Genomic DNA, 20,879 nt, shown 5'->3' with positions numbered 1-20,879 from the left:
GATCGAACACCCAACCCCCGGTGTGGACGACCAATGCTGCTGTTTTGCTCCCGCCCTGGGCGGTGGTGTTTTTGCCCTCCTCACCACAGAGCGTCAGTCTGCCATCTCGCTAGCATCATCTCCTCCTCCGCTTGACATCTCTCCCACAGCGTCTGGCCAAAACATCTCTACCAACCTCTGCCCAAAGCTATAGGGAAGGTATCTTCTCTACTGATTGCCCAAACGCTTCGTTCAGCATATAGGTCTCATAGATATATGTATATATATATATGCATACGTGTGTGTGTGTGTGTGTGTGTGTGTGTGTGTGTGTGTGTGTGTGTGTGTGTGTGTGTGTGTGTGTGTGTGTGTGTGTGTGTACCATTTGTGCATGTATAGCCCAATGGCCCGTGAAGGAATCATGGTACATGCAGCTATGTGGTCTGGACTTTTGGATATTAGAAGTTATGAAGAGGATCTGCAACTCTTGGTCATCTACATGTTAACTTAACGGTATAACGAAAGGACTACTTAAGGTGGTGTGAGGGGGGGAGAGGGAAGTAAGGCCTTGAACACACACACACACACACACACACACACACACACACACAACACACACACACATTCACACTCACTCACACTCACTCACATCTACCTACCTACCCACACTCCCTCTCTATCGGAAGGTCACTAGATATGACCAAGGGGGAGGAGATCGTCGGATCCAGTCGGGATGTAGGACCGGGTCTTGTGTGTGTGTGTGTGTGCACTTGAAGGTTCTCTGAAGCTGACCATTACGAGCATCTTCTCTTGAGAGTGAAGGTTTAAGGTATGAGTATAATGTCATGGAGTGAAATCCTTCTTCGCGTGGTCCTCACCTGCAGCGATCAGGGATGTGTATCGAGAATGTGGAGGTGAGGAGACTTCTCTGATTAGCTGATTAGAGGGAAAGGTATGATCATATGGGGTAAAATGATTAAATGCTTATGTGAACGGTGTATAGATTATGTCTACCATGAACTAGATGTGATGAAGAAAGAGAGTTTTCTCTATAGTCTTTATGTGAAACTTTTATTATATCATTTTAGCAAAGAAATTTATCAAAGATATTGCCGTGGAACAGTTTATCACGTGGTGAGCAATTGTTACATATACCTAATCTTTTTTGTATATGTATATATAAACGAGTGTGCATGTATGTATTTATGTATGTGTGTGTATATATACATATATGTATAAAACTCGCTTGAAAAGGCGTTCCTCTCACTTGGACCAAGCATCTACTAGTGACATTAAGGGGGGGATCATATCTCCACAGCCAAGTCACAAGCAACATTTAAGACACATGGCCAAGTGACCTTCTTAGAATGACGAAGCTGGAGCGAAACACCGAACCGCGTTTCAACGGGGGTTCGATACAGTGAAGCTGCACAGACACCTGTCTAACAGAGGGTATTAAGCACAAGAACGGCGTAGATATTACCCAGTGTGGAGGAAACTAGGTATGGAAGAGACGTAATTACCCAATTAGAAATGAAACTGGCCTATAGGTAATGAAATGCACTATATTGTCACCATATAGGGCAAAATTACACAAGATTCGTTTGAATATCAAGATATAATAAGATTTGAAGATCAATTTGAGAATCAAGGGCAGCGAAAGATTCGTAAAGAGATAAATCATAGGATCAGGTGATATTAGCCTGACCTCTCGATATGAATGAACATATCAGGTCACGATGCAACCGTACGAAAATATGGACGTCAAGTTCACGTTGCTGACTGACGAACGATAAACCTTCTAAATTAACAAATCGTTGCTTCGCTAAAATACCTGATAGATATATGAGCTGACAGCACGTGAAAAGAGAGGTGAGTGGGGGAGACAATACTTCCATGTGAGGAACCAACCCGCCGTCCACTCTCTCTTAGAGCAAATTAGACAATGTGGACGAGGTGGTTTGGTATTGTGTCTGCCTTTGATCCCATGTTATTGGTCAGCATTGTCTCTATCAGAACACATCTACTGACCTTGGCCTATCTTGATGTAGCTCACATTACTGGCATTATATATATATATATATATATATATATATATATATATATATATATATATATATATATGTGTGTGTGTGTGTGTGTGTGTGTGTGTATTGTACTTATAAACTCAGTTGACGTTAAACACAGAAAAAAATATATTATAATGTAAAACCGTAAGACGTAAACATCAAAAATATCTACCTAAAGATATTATTGACTTCGTATCCCTTGAACAATCTCTTATTCTTAGCAAAGACAGTTCAACGCCATGAGAAGGTGGTGACCCCCTACCCCCCTATACCATCGTAGGAAACGGCGACAGCACTTCTTTCCCTATCGTATATACAAGAATGATCATATGGATAATCCTTGTAGATATTATCTTGATATCATAACCTGGTAATAATGCACAATTTAGACACTGTTCATAACATGGTTTTAAGCAACCTCTTCGTAAACTCATGGTAGTCATATAAACTTATAAGAGGACCTCGTAGAGAATTTCATAACTGCCCAAAAAAAAGATCGATTTTCCTCCACTTTTTTTCATTCCCCTTGACGTTGTGGTTTGTTGTGGTATTCGCTGAAGGGTGAAGGAACACTGTGTGTGTCGCGCAGGTTCGCTGACGACACCTGCAGAGTCAGATGGAGGTGTTGGGGGATTCTAAAGGTGATCTTATGTAAGGATGGGAACTTAAGATTGTACGTCTAGTTACACGTGGGCATTTAAAATGAAGTTCGAGCTTGGAGCCTTAGATTAGAAATACTTTGATACCGATTAATCCCAAGTTTTCCCAAAAATAAATAAATGATAATAATGATAATTACCTCATTTTTCAGCTAAAGCGTAACTGAGATAGAGGGATGTAGTTTGATTTAGTCTTCTCTCGGGCTTCAAGCTTAAACAGGAACACAGCTTAGATGTCCATTCTAATGCGTAACATGATTCATTTTAAAAGGATTTCCATTCAAAACACTGAGGATCAGCTCTCTGGCTTCACATCTCTCGTGGGGCGTACTGACTGCCTGACATCTTCTTTTCGTGGGGAGAGGAGGGTACAAAAGTGGACTTGTGGGGGGGTGTGTGTGTGAGGAGGAGGAGGAGGAGGAGGAGAAAGAAGAAGAAGAAGAAGAAGAGGAAGAGGAGAAGAAAGAGGTGAAGGAGGAGAATGGGTGAAGGATACCAAAATAACTTCTCTAAGGGTATTTGAGGGAGAGGAAGAGTGAAAACCGAAGCAGTTTTCACCGGAAATGGTTGGCCGAGAGAGAACGTCTTCCAACATACGGAAACGAAATGCTTCATCGCAATGCAAATCACAGATAATTCATCAGCTTCCTCATCACTTATATTAGTTCATATATATATATATATATATATATATATATATATATATATATATATATATATATATATATATATATATATATATATATATATATATTATCCAGACTTTTCAAGAACATACTTTTGAAACACATGAAGCTGAGTTGAATCGCACATATGCTTCGAAACACACGAAGCCGAATCGAATCGTACATGATGCTTCATATTTGGGAGTGGGGGGACTGAGGCTTCCATGTTGGCGCGTAGCTCCCGCGGCCATCCACGCTACACCTACACATAGGAACATAGAACAGACACATCATGACCTCTTCGACGCCTGGTGACCCGACCTCGCCAGGAGGAACCCCTCCCACTCCTTGAGCTGCACTGCTTCATCTTCTTGTTCAGTCCAAGAGGAGGAGGAGGAGGAGGAGTAAGATACCAGAAGGATTGATATTAACCATCTGGGAGGGAAGCGGCTGGAAAAGGGATTGATTGACACACTTTTGTTTCTGTCGTCTTTCGAAAGCGGTGTTCAAGTCGCTTCGAATCTTTGGAACTTTATAATTTGTTTCTATTTGGTGTGTTCGAGGATTAGCAGTGTTTTAGTATCGAGTCTAATGCACACACATGGACCCCTTCATCACACAGGAGTAAATGCGTTGATCCATAGAGATATATCAACTTTTTCTATTGCTTTTTCGCATTTATATATGTTTTTCGTTTTCCTTTTTTTTTTTTCTCTCTCCTTCGTATCTCTCAGCCATACGATTGGCAGCTCTGTCATTTCAGCGCCGAGATTCACCACCATAAAACACAACACTATAAACTCCTCCTCCCTCCCTAACCACCCCCCCATCATCCACCATAAAAACACACACACACACACACACACACACACACACACACACACACAACACCACTCCAGGGGCATCCAGTTCCATCCAAGTCCCAGCTCTCATTAAACATTTACTGCCACTTTTATGACGAAGCTGGTGACGATAGGGCTCTTCGAATGGCGTGCCCACACACACACACACACACACACACACACACACACACACACACACACACACACACACACTCTGTCCCACACTCACACACTCTCTCTTTCTCTCTCTCTCTGAGCAGTGTGTCTTCCTCGCTCTAAGAAGGACACTGCCACAAAGAAATGATCACGCAACCGATTGTACTACAAAGTTTTCCCTTTTCCCTTTTTTTTTGGAGGTGTGTGTGTGTGTGTGTGTGTGTGTGTGTGTGTGTGTGTGTGTGTGTGTGTGTTGTGAGTTGTGGGTATGTGTGTGGAAGGGGAAGGGAAGTTGTATTTAAAAAAAAAAGGAAAAAAAAAAAAACGCTCCATCTACAGTCGTGTTTTAACGAAGTCCGACTGGGATTCATTTCGAGTTCGAGAGGCGGAGGCTCAGAGGAGGAGGAGGAGGAGGAGGTTTGAGGCCAGAGCCTGGCTGGAGGTACTGGTGAGGTCGGTGTTGACAGAATCATCGGTAGAGTGACACGAGAGTGCTGGATCTTGGGCTAGAGTACTGTACTGGCATTTAGAACGAACATTAACGCGTCAACCTTATAAACCATGTCTCGGGGGCGCGCGCGCGGGCGACCCTCTTTTCTTTTTTTTTTTTTTTCGTTTTCTGTTTTTCCTTTCAAAAAATTTCTCTCATTTAACACCGAGTTAAGAGGAGCGGGTGCTCTCACCTCCACGCACGATGGCACCCAACCAACCACACCTCCTTTCAGCTAGAACTGTTTCTTTTCTTTTCTCTTTTTTTTTCTTCTCTTCCTCCCCGAAAAAAACTTACGCTTTCTTTCTTTCTTTCTTTCTTTTGAACGTTTTCACCACCGCAGCATCCACGCCCTTGAGAGAGAGGAGGAGGAGGGAGGGTTGTCTGTCGTCCCCCCCCACACTTTCACTGCTGCTGCTGCTGTTGCTGGGGCGTGTTGGGTGGAGGCGGTGATGTCTGGCGAGAGTGGGGCGTCGACCCCCTCCGTACTGGCAGGTAACGAGACAACAGTGGCGTGAGTCCCCCGGTGACATCACATGCGAGAATCTCACACGGTCTCTGACGTCATCAGAGGTCAGCTTCATGTCACCAAACCAGACCTTCGTTCACCTGGTGGTCGAAGTTGGCGCTCTGGCCTGGCGGGGGAGGGAAACGGAGAGGCAGGTATGGGTACACAATGAACGAGACAATGACAAAACCAAAACGAAAAAAAAAAAGAAATTTGGATAAAGAATATTTATGACTTGCATTAATCCACTGGAATTAGAAATTCTAATGTATATAGAGATTATAGAATATATGAAAATATGTAGAAACCTTTTGAATACATGTATTTTGGATATACTAAAGAATAGGATGATAAATGGAAGGGTAAACTGACGCCGTGGTAAGTGTGGAAACACCGAAAGATTACCTTGTACAGCAAGATACAAGTTGTCATAGTTGGAGATCAACTGATGAAATGAGAGAATAAATAGCACATGTAGAAACTAACAAAAATAAAGATAAGATGATAACGGTATTATTATAAAGCAAGAGACGAACTGATAAATGAAGGATAAACTACCATATTGAGAGACAAATAAACTGACTGTATGGATAAATTACATAAGAATGAGAAACAGATAATGGTATACATTGAGAGGTACTCTGACTTAATGGGTCGTCAAATGCTATTTCTGTGCTATTCACAGTCATCATATCAGACAAACTGGTTAATGAAGACCCTGTACAAAATAGCGACGAGGTACAGGCGATAGAGAGGAAGGGAGGCCGAGATACAGCGAGGGGGGGTAGAGAGAAAAAGAGAGAGACAGACAGACAGACAGAGAGAGAGTAGAGTGAGAGAGTAGAGAGAGAGAGAGAGTAGAGAGAGTAGAAGAGTCATGCACGAGTAACGGGACTACCTGGCCCCTTGCTTCCCTACTGACCACCATGCGTCATAATCATGCCCTCGGGCGAGGACCTCTGTGACAGGGAGAGCATGTCTGGGGGCTGCGTCATGAAATGGCTCCCCTCCGACACCGGCGGCGCCCCTAGCCCACCTAAACCAGGGAAGTCACTCATGGGTCCTCCAGGAGGCAATGGCTGCTCCATAGAGGGTGGCAGACCTGCGTGTGTGTGTGAGTGAGGAAAGATTAGATTAGATAGGTAAGGTTCCTGAAAGGTTATATACATATATATATATACGGGTGAGAGGGAAGGGGAGATGATGATATGGTTATATAGGTTATATAGGTGAGGAGAATGGGAGGTCAGGTCATACCAGGTGATGTAGGTGAGGGAGAATGGGAGGTCAGGTCATACCAGGTGATGTAGGTGAGGGAGAATGGGAGGTCAGGTCATACCAGGTGATGTAGGTGAGGGAGAATGGGAGGTCAGGTCATACCAGGTTATGAAGGTAAGGAGGAGGTGCTGTGTTGGGTTATGGTAGGTGATATATGTAAGAAGAGGGTGTTGGGTTATTTCAAAAGGTCACTCAGTGTAAGAAGATGGTGATGGGTTGTGTAAAAGGTCACACTGTGTAAGAAGTTATTATTGGGTATTGTAGGAGGTAATACTGACTAGAAGTTGGTGTAAGGTCATAGAGATGGGGAGGAGATGGTGTTAGCTCATGTGAGGGGTTATAGAGTTTAGGAGTTGATGTTAGGTCCCAACAGGTCACACAGATAAGGAGATGATGTTGGGTCAAAATACTTCATAGAATGAAAGAAATGACTTTTTATTGGGTTATCCATGAATATGAAATGCATGAAGAATTGTCAAAAAACAACTAAACCAAAACATTTACCAACATTTTTTCCATTTTCATGCAGAATATTTTTCAGCATTCAAGATAGTTATGATTGATTACGGGCAAGGAGGAGTGATCGTATCATCCACGCTAAGCTCATCTCGTCATTGATTTACAATGATATAGTAAACTTAGAAACAGACAAACACTGGACTCTACCGATGGAGACCATCATGGCTTTCTATCATCCAGACAGATGGCTTAAAGACACTGGAAGGTCACAGTGATGGGGTCCTTCCTGGAATCCTTGTCTTCCAGGGGGCATCTGTAGCATATGTGGCCACACTCGCAGATGCTATGGACACTGACTGTACAAAGACTTAGGTACCAGGTACTACTGTTTGTCACTGGTGATCATTACTGGTGCCTTCCAGACAGGTATCATCAAGAGAGGCCTTTGGGATTGTGGCTTTTATTCCTATTCCTTTAAGTCATTTGTTTGGAAATGGAAAGGGGAAGCTAGTCATATCAGACAAGATCATGGATCGGCTCGGTAGCGCCCCTCAGCTCTTAAAAGTGTCATGATAGGTTTGGCTAATTTGGTCAACAACTCAGTAAAAATATTCTGCATTGGTTAAAACTCTACACTGCTCAAAGCATATCGAACTTAGGAACTCCAAACATTGCCCTTGAAATGCTCTTAATTGCTTTTTAACTTCTTTTTCTTTTCACCCATTCATCCACTAGGTTCTGATACACTTTCAGAAGCTTCATATCTGGTTTCATTCAACTCATTGTTCATCTGCAGAAGGAATGGTTCCTTCTGTAGCGTTTACAGATGGTCTCCGAAGCTGAAATGAAACATCTGAGAGATCATGAAAGAGAAGTATCAGTTCAATCAGGGGACATAGCCTTGTCTCTCTCTCTCTCTCTCTCTCTCTCTCTCTCTCTCTCTCTCTCTCTCTCTCTCTCTCTCTCTCTCTCTCTCTCTCTCACACACACAACTGACCGTGAGGGAAACTCATGCCAGGGGGCGGTGGCGGGCCCTGCCCTGGGAAGAAGTCATGGAAGCCCTGAGGACCGTAGCCGAAGGCGTCTCCGTAGTAAGGGAACGCATCCTCCATGCTGGGGGACATGCGCATCCCTCGTAGCTTCCGAGGGTTTCCGAACAGGTGCGCGCGCATGCCCATGGAGGAGAGTTGCTTCATGCGTCGCTCCTTACTCCGCTTGTTCTGGAACCATACCTGGAAGATTGGGGAAGGCGCTGGAATCACGACTGAGTAGGAACAAGATTGTACTGGAATCACTGCTGGAACATGGAATTAAAAGAAGTACAAAAGAAAGCCTTCAGTCAAATGAACTGGAAGAGCACACACACACACAGGGAATGGAATTCGATTAATGGTCGAAAACTACATATTATGGAATAACCTCCAGGGAGATAGGAACGAAGGCACAACAGAATCAAATAACCATCTTAGTTTTATATCGAAGTACATAATTCTGGAAAATGGAAACAAGGGTGTTTTAGAACGATGAGAGCAACGTTTAATCATGCATAAGTGAGTCGAAGAACTGAGAGATATAGTTCAGCCTCTTAATCCGAAAAGTACCACCCATGACAATTTGAGTCCTGGGACGAGGGTGGTGTCGCATAAGGTGATGACGAACATAGCAAAGGAAAGTGCTTTGTGGAAAGATCAATTGCGACTTTTTGTGTGTTGTGGGTGAGCGGGTTCTCCTTGACGGTATTCTCTAGGAAAGAATCTTAGTGTTTGCCTTTGAAATTTTAGGGAAATTGTTTGAGTCTTTGCTGTAGCCTCTTTATCTCTCTTTTGTTTATCCCTGAGTATGAGGCCCTTTGGTTGAGAGTTGGTTATGAGCCTCTTCGGTTGAGAATTGGTTTATGAGCCCCTTTCGTTGAGCGCTGGTTTAGGAACCCCTTCAGTCGAGAGTTGGTTTATGAGCCTCTTCAGTTGAGAGTTGGTTTATGAACCCCTTCAGTCGAGAGTTGGTTTATGAGCCTCTTCAGTTGAGAGCTGGTTTATGAGCCCCTTCTGTTCAGAGTTGGTTTACGAACCCCTTCAGTTGAGGGTTGGTTTAAGCCACACGATCTTCACCCAGGACAACACAACCTCCTATACTGTTCTAAGGGACCTCTCCCATAATCACCTTCTATCCCACACACTACCACTATCATCTTCTCATACTGTCTTCAGGATTCTTCAACAGCATCATTGTGATCCGCACTTTAACCACGACTATCCTTTCTTACCATTCCCCGTCGCATCCTTAGGCCCCGGAGCGTCCCTCTGATATCCTACAGTACTAAGGACTCGTCCACCACGTCCCACACCCCCACAACATCCTGCTAGCCTCTCCTCCACTTAGTCTTGTCCTGTGTGCTAACGCTTCTCGGCGAAGCTACCTAGCTACCTAGCCATCTAGCCACCTAGCCATTCTCCCTGCTAACTATCCACGTCATTTGGATCCTTTGTCTGTCACCCGCTTGTGTGAGATGAGACGCGAGGCTCTCCTCAGAAGAAGTCTTCTCTCTCTCTCTCTCTCTCTCTCTCTCTCTCTCTCTCTCTCTCTCTCTCTCTCTCTCTCTCTCTCTCTCTCTCTCTCTCTCTCTCTCTCTCTCTCTCTCTCATTTCCACACCTCGGGTGCAATCCATCACTCCTCCCTCGCCCCACCCACCCACCCACCTTGGTGACGAGAGGGTACACGTCGGAGGGACCTAATCACAGGAAAATAGTGTGAACCTCATTAACATAATAATTAAGGACGTAATTTGCGTGTCAATACTGCTGGCAGTCACGGTACACCAGGGGGAAGGGGGGGGAGGGGAGGGGGAGGGGAATGACTGGGGATAGTGTAGCGAGAGAGAGAGAGAGAGAGAGAGAGAGAGAGAGAGAGAGAGAGAGAGAGAGAGAGAGAGAGAGAGAGAGAGAGAGAGAGAGAGAGAGAGAGAAACTCTAGGGCGAAGTGAGGAAGATGTTGTGAGTCTGATATTGTAATTAGGTGACGAAGTGGTAGATGGGGGGAGAAACGAGAATAAAGGGCGCGCGCGTGTGTGTGTATGTGTGCGTGTGCGTGTGTGTGTGTGTGTGTGTGTGTGTGTGTGGAAGGGGAGGGTGGTGGTGCCTGGTGGAACGGAAAGGCAGGTGTCCGTAATGAAGACAGGAATGGGATAGGTTGGATCGAGGTAAAAGAAGAGTGAAGGGAAGGAGGAGGGGTTGTATGTACGTAATTATGGGAGGGAAGTCACAGGAAGGGGGGGGGTGTTTATGGTCGTGGGTGGAAGAGGAGTGGGGGGGGGGGGAAGGGGTGCACCACGAGAGAGGAGGAGGAGGAGGAGGAGGAGGAGGAGGAGGAGAGAGAGATATACGAACCCTCGAGCTATTACGGACCAGGGTAGGGTACGCGACGGAGAGGGAGTTAGGCATCCTCAAGAGAAGACGAAGAGAACCTGTTAAGCTCACTGCAACGGGTGGATGATAGTGAGAGTGAGAGTTGAGGATGAGTGTTATGAATTAGGGTCCAGTTACCGTCGAGGGGTGTGTGTGTGTGTGTGGGTGTGTGGGTGTGTGTGGGTGTTGCTTACGGTGGAATGGAAGGCGATGGACCTAACCTCATAAACCCAGGGGAAGGGAGAGAGGGAAAGGTCTTAGTAGAAGGAAAGAAGAAAGGTATGAACTGTATCAGGAGTGAGGATGTAAGTTGGCTGAATATTATTGTAATCACGTATTCATAGCCAGCTACTAGGAACACAGGGTGTGATCTTCTGTGGCGAAGTGATCTGGAATGTTGACCTGGTGTGATGACCTTCTAAACAATGGTGTGGTGTGGTTTAACGTGTTGTGTGGCTAATATTTTTCGTGGTGATTTGACCTTGTATCCTGGCGTGGTTGTTCTGTTTGGTGTGGTGATCGCGAAGAGGGTGTGAGTTGGTGTGGTACTACTTTGTGTAATAATGTGGTGACTGTGTTGTGGACTTGGCTTGAAGACTCGTTGTGGTGTGTTGGTGATGGCCAAACGTGTTGATCCAGATTGGTGATGTGATGATCCTGTGGTGTGTTGATGTGGTGGTGGAGAAGAAGCTTGATATGGTAACTCGAGGTGACGTTTATGTGACGTTACGTAGAAAATGTAGAGTGGTGACCTTGTGTGAAGGACTGCCTTTGTGATCTAGTGTGGTAAGATCATGTGGTAAGTGGAAGTGGTGATCTGATGTTACCAATTGTCTTATTGATCTGACGTGAGGGCTTTGAGTTGGTGATGTCCTGTCGTGGCGTCTTATTGTAGTGACCTGGTTAGTTGATATGACTGTGGTGACTCAGTGTGATGACATGACCTGTAGTAGTGGCTGAATATGATGACCTAACACGAGGTGGAGATTGAGATGGATTTTTCTGACCTTTAATCTTTTCTCATGGGTCAATACCGTAATCTAACCTCACGTCCGAGCTTTCCAGAGAACAATACTATTATTCACAAATCACCTACGACTATTCCTCCTTCCATCTCAGCAGATATTCCCTCATAACTTATCAGTTTCTGAATACCAGAGTCTTCTATTAAGTCCTTCAACTGTCTTCCATCAACCGCCAACTACCATGAGCAAGTCTACCTCACTCCACTCATTCCAACCACCAACAACCACAATATCTACCCTCCACTGTAGTCTGTATCACCAACAACCTCCAAACTATGATCTCCAACACAAGACCTCTACTTTCAACTAAGTGGCACCATCTCCAACCGCAAGCCTCCAAAATCACCATTTGATGACCAACCACACAACCGAATCATACCAAACCCACGCACCTCCATTTGCAGACAAGAACCTTAACTTTCCCTCCCCCTAAAGAACCAATCTCTCCTTTCCATAAAACCCCTACTCTCTTTTTTCGTCTTCTATCCTCCCCTCTCCTTCCCATCCTATAGCCAACGAACAATGGACACACACACACAAGGGAGGGACACACACACACACCCCCCCTGAGTTATCATCAGTAGACTCCGTAGATCTCATCGGATCATGACAGTAAGTAGAATGTGTATCGGCGACGGAGGTTGGCGATGGGGGGGCGGCTTGGTGGAACCAACTGCTGGCCGGGCGGGGCGAGGCGGGGCGAGGCGGGGCGGCTTTGGCAGGGACGACGACAGCGACTTTACGACCCGCGCTACAGGGGATGAAGCCTTGTTGCTGGACACAGAGGTATTCCAACTGGACCGCGTGTGTGTCGGAGTGTGGCCGATGCTGGGAATGTGCGATGAGAGCTGGCTGGTGGCTGCCTGCTGGTCCCTTGCCGTCCTGCTTGGTGGCAGTGAGGTGAGGTGGGGTGGGGTGAGGTGAGGTGAGGTGATGTGGTGTGGTTTTGAAGGGTTTTGAGAGCTCGAGAGAGTTTGAGAAGAGAGAGAGAGAGAGAGAGAGAGAGAGAGAGAGAGAGAGAGAGAGAGAGAGAGAGAACTCTCTTCCCACTTAGTCATTCTATACCAGTGTCGTCCTATTACAGTGTGAGTGGACATACTGTTCCATACAACCACTGGAAAGACAGTGGGATAAATCAACATCATTTTGTCACTATGTTAGTCCCGCTGAATGCAAGTGGAGGACGCAAAAGCTACGTATGTTCGAACTTGAACAGCCCCTCCTTCCCCTACAGTGAATAAGTTCCCCAGGATCCACAAGGATATTCATAACGACTGCATATACCGTCTTGTATCCACATAGTGAAATAGGTTTCTTGAAGGCTATATCACAGTAACGAAAAGTCTGTCTTTTTTTTTTTTTCCTCATTTTTCATGTAGTGTTAAGACCAAATCACCTCGTTTGGACCTTGGGTCTGTGTGGTGTGTGTGTGTCTATGTAACTCTATGTCTCCATTTTCACCTAATTTGCTAACTGTTTCTTGAACATTTGGTGAAACATATATATATATATATATATATATATATATATATATATATATATATATATATATATATATATATATATATATATATATATATATATATAAACGTCAAGATTCCAGTCCCATCCTTTCATTTCTACAACGAAGTAAACAGGGGGACATTATCAGCTGCGTTTCCCTCCGTTAGGTTCACAAGAGAACTCATTACTCAACGGAGTAGATATCTACGATGAGGCCAGTCTCTATTGACCTAGAATATGAGTAATCTGTGAACGAGTAATTCGACACTTGTCGGCTAGTTCTGTCACCGCTTGTTTGTCAACGTGTGTGTGTGTGTGTGTCTGTATATCCGTGTGTTGATCTGTTTATAGATGTCTGTCAGGTTCTTTTATTTTTTTGGGGGTCCTTCTGTCTGTCTGAATGTTCCAGCGTCTGTGTGTCTGTCTGCTCGTCTGTCTGTCTGTCTATTTCGCTTGTATGTATGTCATTTGCTTTCGATATGTGATGGAGGGCCATTGTATGGTTACCAGTGAAACAGGAGAGCAATATTATGATCGTAATCCTGATTTTTAGGAGGATATTTCGAAACGAAGATGATTTCTATCAAAATTCAAATGACACAAGTAGTATTTGATCTTTTTTTTAGAAATTAGACATAGCTTTTAGAAATGCTTTATTGATATGCATTTGCATTTAATTCTACATTTTTTAACGCTGATGCTTTTTAAAATGTCAAGTTTTAGTCATTTTTTTTTTAGATGTTTTTAGCAAATTAGAAGAGTAATTAGATATTTTTTTTTTTGAAATCATTGATATTACTCGTCTGACGTATGATTGATGCGATGATTAAAGTACCACAGATGAAAGCATGATAGAGAGTTCCCTACTTTTTACCTTCCAAATGACGGAAAAAGATTTATGATAAAAAAAAGAAAAAAGACCAGCGCTTCACGGGTAACACACTTCGAATCATATCTGACACTTATTCTTAAATACTTGACAGTCTTAAACACCATTTACAGGATATTCTCATTTGCATAGTATCATAGCTTAATTACCATATGCATCGAACTACTACTGTCGGATTGCGATACCTTTGTTGCATAGACGTAATATATAGCTTGGCTTTGACTCACTCGTCAAACTAAATCCTCCTCCTCCTCTTTTGCCAGCCTTAGCATCAACCCTCACCACTATTATTCCTTCTACTTATCCTTTGCCCCTTCCCCAAACCCATACCTCTTTCGTTTACCCTTTCTCCCCCTACCTCTCTTTCCCTTTACCTTAACCATTGACCCTCAGTGGGCAACCTTACCCAAGGCAACTCAAGTATCCGTGATCACAATATTTGTGGTTGACCAACACCTCCTCCTCCTCCTCCTCCTAATCCTCTTCCTTCTCCTCCTCCTCCTCCTCCTCCTCCTTCTCCCTCGCTCCCATGACGGATTCATTTTTCTCTGTCCCTGTTTCTCTTTCTTTACGGTATTGGATCCTGTTCCTGTGCGGTGGAGGCGGGGGGGATCAGCGTGAAGACGAAGTAGAGCGACGAAGTTAAGGAAAGGGGCATTTGATGGTCCTCTCGTCCTAGTGATGGGTGGGTTAGAAGTCTTTGTAGCTTAGGAAGACTATAAGTGGACTGACGGATCATAAGCGGATAAAATGTAGGAGTTAGCTATACATCGAACTCTATAAATGGTTATCAAAAATGGGCAAATGGTAAGAAATTGTTAGGGTTCAAGGTGTCCATTGGGTTGTATAGATGGGTCATGAGGATGATATATGTCAGAAAACGTGTATAGGTTACCTGTAGACGGTAGGACGGGGCAGAGGCACACCAAACCAGGGTGTCAGATGGACTGTGGCCTAGAGAAAGTAGAACTCGGCGTGACAACAACACATTGGTATGGGTAGGTATAAATAAGATGGTCGATTTGCAAGAGGAGGTAGTCGTAATGGGAGATTTCCACTGAGTGTTAAACGGGATATCGTATCGATGTGGAATGTTAAAGAATATCTTGAGGAAAGTTAAAGAGATCATTGAGATTTGGAGGTAATTGATAGAGGGATGATTGTCTTATAGAAGGACCTGTGGTAAGATAGGACTTTCTTTAGGTAATTTGACTAGATAAGGGTGGTATGGTTAGTTAAAGGTCCCGTAGGTGTTCTTTGTCTTAAATGGTGCGCTGTTCTGCCTTCGTGAAGCGTATGGTAATGTTGACAAGAAGAGCTTTAAGGAAAGAATGAAAGGAGAAAATAGTAGAAGAAAGGAGTAAAGAGGTATGGAGGAGAGAACGAAGAAGAGGTGCAGAAAGGAATGAAAGAGGATGTTGAGGAAGAAGAAGAAGAAGAAGAAGAAGAAGAAGAAGAAGAAGAAGAAGAAGAAGAAGGAGAAGAAGAAGAAGAAGAAGAAGAAGAGGAGAGGAAGAAAGAAAGAAGAAGAAGAGAGGAAAAGAGTGTTGTGCGTGTGTAAGGATCGTGGCTGGAGGTTAGAGAGATGATCCTGGTGTATCTGTTGGATTTTTAGTGTTCCTGATGTCGTCGAAATCGATACCACATTTCAAACCACAAAGGGTGTGAATTTTTCCCCCGGCAAGCCGTCAGCCCGACACTGTAATCCCTAAACAATAGGAGATTAAATGACAAGAGAAGAAAAAAAAAAAAGATGAACATCAGTTTCGAAGGGACGGGTAAGCTTGGAACCTAATGTCACCGCCTGTTTCTTTATATCTATAGAGTTTTCAAGAGAATTAATTTACTCTCGGAGAGGATGAGTGTGTGTGTGTGTGTGTGTGTGTGTGGGGATAGATATAAGGTAGTATAGGAGAATATGTATATATACATATATAAGCAACAGACCCACACGCAGTCTTCTACACTTGCCATATCATATATTCGCTTATCTACATGAAAGATAAAAAAGGGAATGCGATCATCATCTTTCCTAACTTTAATTCAGTCAGACTTTTTCCGATCCCCAAAATCTGAATTTCCCAAAGATTCCTTTGGATGATTCAACGTCCAAGGAGTTCCCTTGATTAAGACGGTGTTAGACAAAGAGCCTTTGAGGATAAAGGCCTTTACAGTCCCTTGGGCCCTTTTTTGACTTGCCTTTTACGACTGTGGACCAAAGGCCGCAATATTATACACAAGGGACACTTCCTCATACTCAGGGATCGAACCATCGCACCTTCTACTTATCAAAAACTCGGCTCGAAGGCGGTCGAAGGATATCATTGATAAAGATTCTTGGACGACCAGCAACGCGCCAGCTGAGGACGACAAGCAACGCGCCAGCTGAGGACGACAAGCAACGCGCCAGCTGAGGACGACAAGCAACGCACCAGCTGAGGACGACAAGCAACGCGCCAGCTGAGGACGACAAGCAACGCACCAGCTGAGGACGACAAGCAACGCGCCAGCTGAGGACGACAGCCACAACTGACGGAACATTCTTACTCATCCAACGTCCTGAAGATTATGTTGAGATACCGATGTAGGAAAAGATATTATCATTCTACTAAAATTATAACAAGAAAATGGTGCAATTTACTCAAACATGTCCCCATGATCGCATCAGGCGAGGTACGGAGCTTCGCTGGAGACAACCCTCCTTCGGGCCATCTCTTGGAGAAGGGCTTGAGGCTCACCTAGCCAACCAGACGAATGTCCAGCACTTGGGGGGGGAAAGTATCCACATCGTGTGAAATATTGTGGCTTATGTGGTCAATATCACAAGCCGGGTTGATCACAAGGAATTTATGAGTTGGGCGGAGACGCTACGCAACGTTTATGAATATTATGCACGGCACTGTCTTCGTAATGTCACTTCGTATTGTCTGGTGAGCTGGGTGTTATTGTGTTATCTATTAACTTCCCGTCAAGCGTATGGGCGTGATAGGTAATGTCTATCTCATCTTCTATGAGATAGATAGATGTACAATAGAAGACGGTCTATCTTACGTTCTCTCAATGCAGATAGAATCACAATGGATCATGTCTGTCTTACCAAAATTCACTTTGATGATACTACGGACTGGAAAGATGTGCTGAGAGTCGATGTAAGAAATCAGATTGGATGAGATAACCAATCGTTAACAATTGGATAAGATAACCAATCGTTAACAATCACTAAAACTAACTGTAATTGAAAAGACTATCCACTGGAAGGGTAATATCTTTCCATAAAATACCAATAGGTCTATACGAGGGGGAATGGACTTATTTTACCTCCTGGCATGTGGGAAAGAGGTATATATGAATTCTGTTGTAAATCTCTGTGTTTTCCAATGGTCAGAAGAACACTACTGTCCTGTTAGGTATAGCGCTCAATGTTAGCGAACTCAGCGACTGTGGTTTTATGTACAGGGTTGAAGAAATGCCTTCATGAACCTGATATATCATCTTTCTCACTGAATTTCTCCATGAGGCAAAGAATTTCTGTATGTCATCTTAGGAGACTCTCAAGGGATGAGTGATGCTTTGAAATCCATAATGAAAGTGTACATAAGCGTGAGAGGTTGGAAAATACAGACATAGAGGGAAACCGCTTGAGAGTCGATGCGCTAGTTTCGCGCGCAAACGAATCATCTGCATATATCAGCGGTGTTGGTGTGTCTCAATGTCTTTAAACTATTCAGCAGTGAAACGAAACATAGTGATGCAACAGTGAGATAAGAAGAAGACAAAGAATAAGAATAAGAATAAGAAGAAGAAGAAGAAGAAGAAGAAGAAGAAGAAGAAGAAGAAGAAGAAGAAGAAGAAGACAAAGGATTCAATCACTTTTCGGTGCTGCCGAGAAACAGATATGAAAAATAGGAATACGGACCCACTTGGGAAAAAATAGATAAGAATAGAATATCTATCAGAGTAAAAAGATATATTTTACACAATATGTGAACTTGAGAGGTGAGTGAATAATAGATGGTTATTATGGAGAACTATTTGATTAACGAGCTCTAGACGTGAAAAACAACATAGCCACAGCCTAATGCTATAGTGACATAGAAAGATATGAACGGCATTACACACCGTGAGGCTAAGTCACATATGAATTTATGCCTTATGATTTGTATATATATATATGTATATACGTATGGTAGACAGTGAGATATATATACGTGTGGTAGACAGTGGGATAATATGCCAGTAGTACAGACACAGGCAGTCTGTACTACATGCACAGTGTCACTGTATATAAAGATTCGGTGTCATATTGTATTTTTTCCAATTACACTGTGTCATATTTAGTGTCACGAACACCAGAGACCGGTAAAGCAAGTGGCGTACAGAGTTATTAGCTTCGCATGACACGTGTCATATACACCGCAGTCAGCACTATGTAATCATTAGTGTTAGAATGGCCAAGTGACACAAATTGCTTGTAATAAGATATAGAGACTAACTCACACACAAGCAAGTTCTGGATTACACCAGCCCATGTCAAAAATGACGCGAAGCTAATGTCATAAAGACACTCTCTCCCCCCTTCCCCTTCCTTTTTTTTTTTTTTTGGTACGACTAGAATGGAAAAAAAAAGAAAGAAAATATGTCATTTCAGAAGATGGATATTTTGTTTAGTATTGATGACCGACCATTAATGTATAGTGAGGTTCATATTTGACGAGGAAAATGACCAATGCAGTCACATATTCACAGTGGCGCTGATGGATATGTGACGAAGAGGATGAAAAACCTCGTTGAAGAACTACTGACTGGAAAGGAGTCTGACCTTTCCCTGCTACTGATTGGAGTCCATCTCTGATCATGCAGTCGTGACTCAACGCGACCATGAGCTGGACCATACATGGAATGAACTACAACTCTGCTGACTGTGGTTTCATATCGAAGGCTTGTGGTGGTGTGATGGTGGAGGGTTGGGGAACAATTTCTCCTACAAGCATGCAAACACGGCCAATCAGACACTTAGAAGCAATCAAAACCCAGAGGCTAAGGTTTCTTCTTTCTAATCCGTCCACAACACGACGTTCTGGAAACATGGCGACGCCCAGTTGACGGACAGAAGACGGAGCAGTTGTAGCTAGCGATGCGTCTTGCGTTCAACGCGTCAAAAGAACGTTGCGCACGCCTTATTGCGGCAGAGGAGCTGAATACGCACTCGCAATAGGCATCACCTATTCCCCTGCACCAGACTGCGCACCGCTTCCACCTGCGCAGTGGGGGTTGCTGACGGCGCAGTTCCCCCGTAAATAAATGGTTCCTGTCCGAATGCATTAAAACAAGTTGTACAAGAGGGCAATAAAACTGTCCGTAAACCCACGCATACGAACGAGATTCGAATGATTGTGTCGGGGGGGTATTTTTATTCTCTCTCTCTCTCTCTCTCTCTCTCTCTCTCTCTCTCTCTCTCTCTCTCTCTCTCTCTCTCTCTCTCAACAACAATAACATGAAAAAGAAGAAGAAGAAGAAGAAGAAGAAGAAGAAGAAGAAGAAGAAGAAGAAAGAAGAAGAAGAAGAAGAAGAAGAAGAAGAAGAAGAAGAAGAAGAAGAAGAAGAAAAGAAGAAGAAGAAGATCTGATAGACAGATAGAAGATAGATAGACAGACAGATAGATAGACAGATCACTGTTTCTTTGTCTCGTCCAGTCACGCCAGGGTCTATCAGCAAATACCCATCCCCCCCCCTCCCCGAAATTTACATCCTCAAATGTTTATTGTAACTATTTGTTATGTGTGGCTAACGTAACAAAAAAAAGAGAAAAGATTTCCTGTACTCGCTTATTATAAGCTTGTCTGTCTGTTTGTCGTAGTAAGCTGACTATATACATCTCGGACGGCTGTGTAAGAATGACGTAAAGCTGTATATATATATACATACATCGAAAGCTACGGATGTTTATAGCGAGATGTGTATGTTTACTCCAGTATCGTGTCGTATGTTAAGGCAATTCATATAAAGAAAGTAATTTCACTGCAAAATTTGCTCACTGTATATCATAGAATTACGTTTTCTTACGATGATTTTGCTCTGTCTTATACAGTATTGTATGCTTTGCCTCTGAGAGATATGCCTGATATAGATAATCGTAGAAATTTAGCTGGATACATCTATCGTAGATTCTACCAGTGATGGGGTATCGTCCGAATCATCGCTTTATTGTCATTTCAGTATTAAATAATCGTAGGAGCCCATTTTTCTGTAGCTTCAGTGCTGCGCTACGCTCAGTAGCAGGGGAATGATGGACTTCTTTGGAATGACAAGAAGATCCGGGACGAAAACTGTTGTACTCTTTTCGATAAAAGATCTCCCAAGGCTGACCTGGTTTACTTGTGTGGGGTCACCACCAGCAGGGTGGAGTCCGGTAACGCCAAACTGTATTGTCGATCAGTTAATTACATCTATCTAGATTACCCTGATGGTTCACAGCCTAGTTTCAACATACGATAACTCACTCAGTGTCACTATGAACTTTGGTACAGTCATCCATTTCGCCAGCGTATAATAATATACTTTTCTCTTTTTCTCTTTCGATTTTCAGTAATGATCATGCTGACCTTTGTGGAGGGGGGGAAAGAAGAAGAAAAAAACACTAAGAGAATGAAATTGATACTAAAGATCCCTCATACAATGCCTCATAAACCTTGAAGTTTAAAAAAGAATGTTTGGGAATACCCCTCAAAGCAGAGCGTGGTGAGTATTCATTTCTGAAAGTCATTGTATCATTTGGTCTTATATATATATATATATATATATATATATATATATATATATATATATATATATATATATATATATATATATATCAATTTGTTTATCTCTTCATCTGGTTATTGATTATTCTTTACATATCTATTTTTAGAATTACTTAATTACATCTTCGTAATTTTCTCCCTCCATAAGTTTAATG

At 43.3% G+C, this 20,879-nt stretch overlaps 1 protein-coding gene across 2 annotated transcripts in view; it reads right to left on the bottom strand.

Annotated features, from left to right (window-relative positions):
• Nucleotides 1-290: 290 nt before the first annotated feature.
• Nucleotides 291-20,879, bottom strand: part of LOC139767252 (LIM/homeobox protein Lhx1-like) — a 202,272-nt gene continuing 181,683 nt past the window's right edge. Inside the window, exons 6-8 of one of the 2 annotated variants that reach the window (XM_071696411.1) lie at nucleotides 8,103-8,337; nucleotides 6,267-6,470; nucleotides 291-5,495 (exon numbers count right to left, since the gene is read on the bottom strand). In XM_071696411.1, the coding sequence (XP_071552512.1) occupies nucleotides 6,283-6,470; nucleotides 8,103-8,337 (423 nt within the window). In that variant the 3' untranslated portion in view covers nucleotides 291-5,495; nucleotides 6,267-6,282. The remainder of the gene's footprint in view (nucleotides 5,496-6,266; nucleotides 6,471-8,102; nucleotides 8,338-20,879) is intronic. The other variant, XM_071696410.1, reaches the window with a different exon arrangement.

This window comes from Panulirus ornatus, chromosome 59 (assembly GCF_036320965.1).
Source record: "Panulirus ornatus isolate Po-2019 chromosome 59, ASM3632096v1, whole genome shotgun sequence".
In the NCBI taxonomy this organism is placed as follows: domain Eukaryota; kingdom Metazoa; phylum Arthropoda; class Malacostraca; order Decapoda; family Palinuridae; genus Panulirus; species Panulirus ornatus.
Note: the sequence above shows the minus strand (reverse complement) of the source record. Positions and strands in the feature narration are given on the sequence as shown.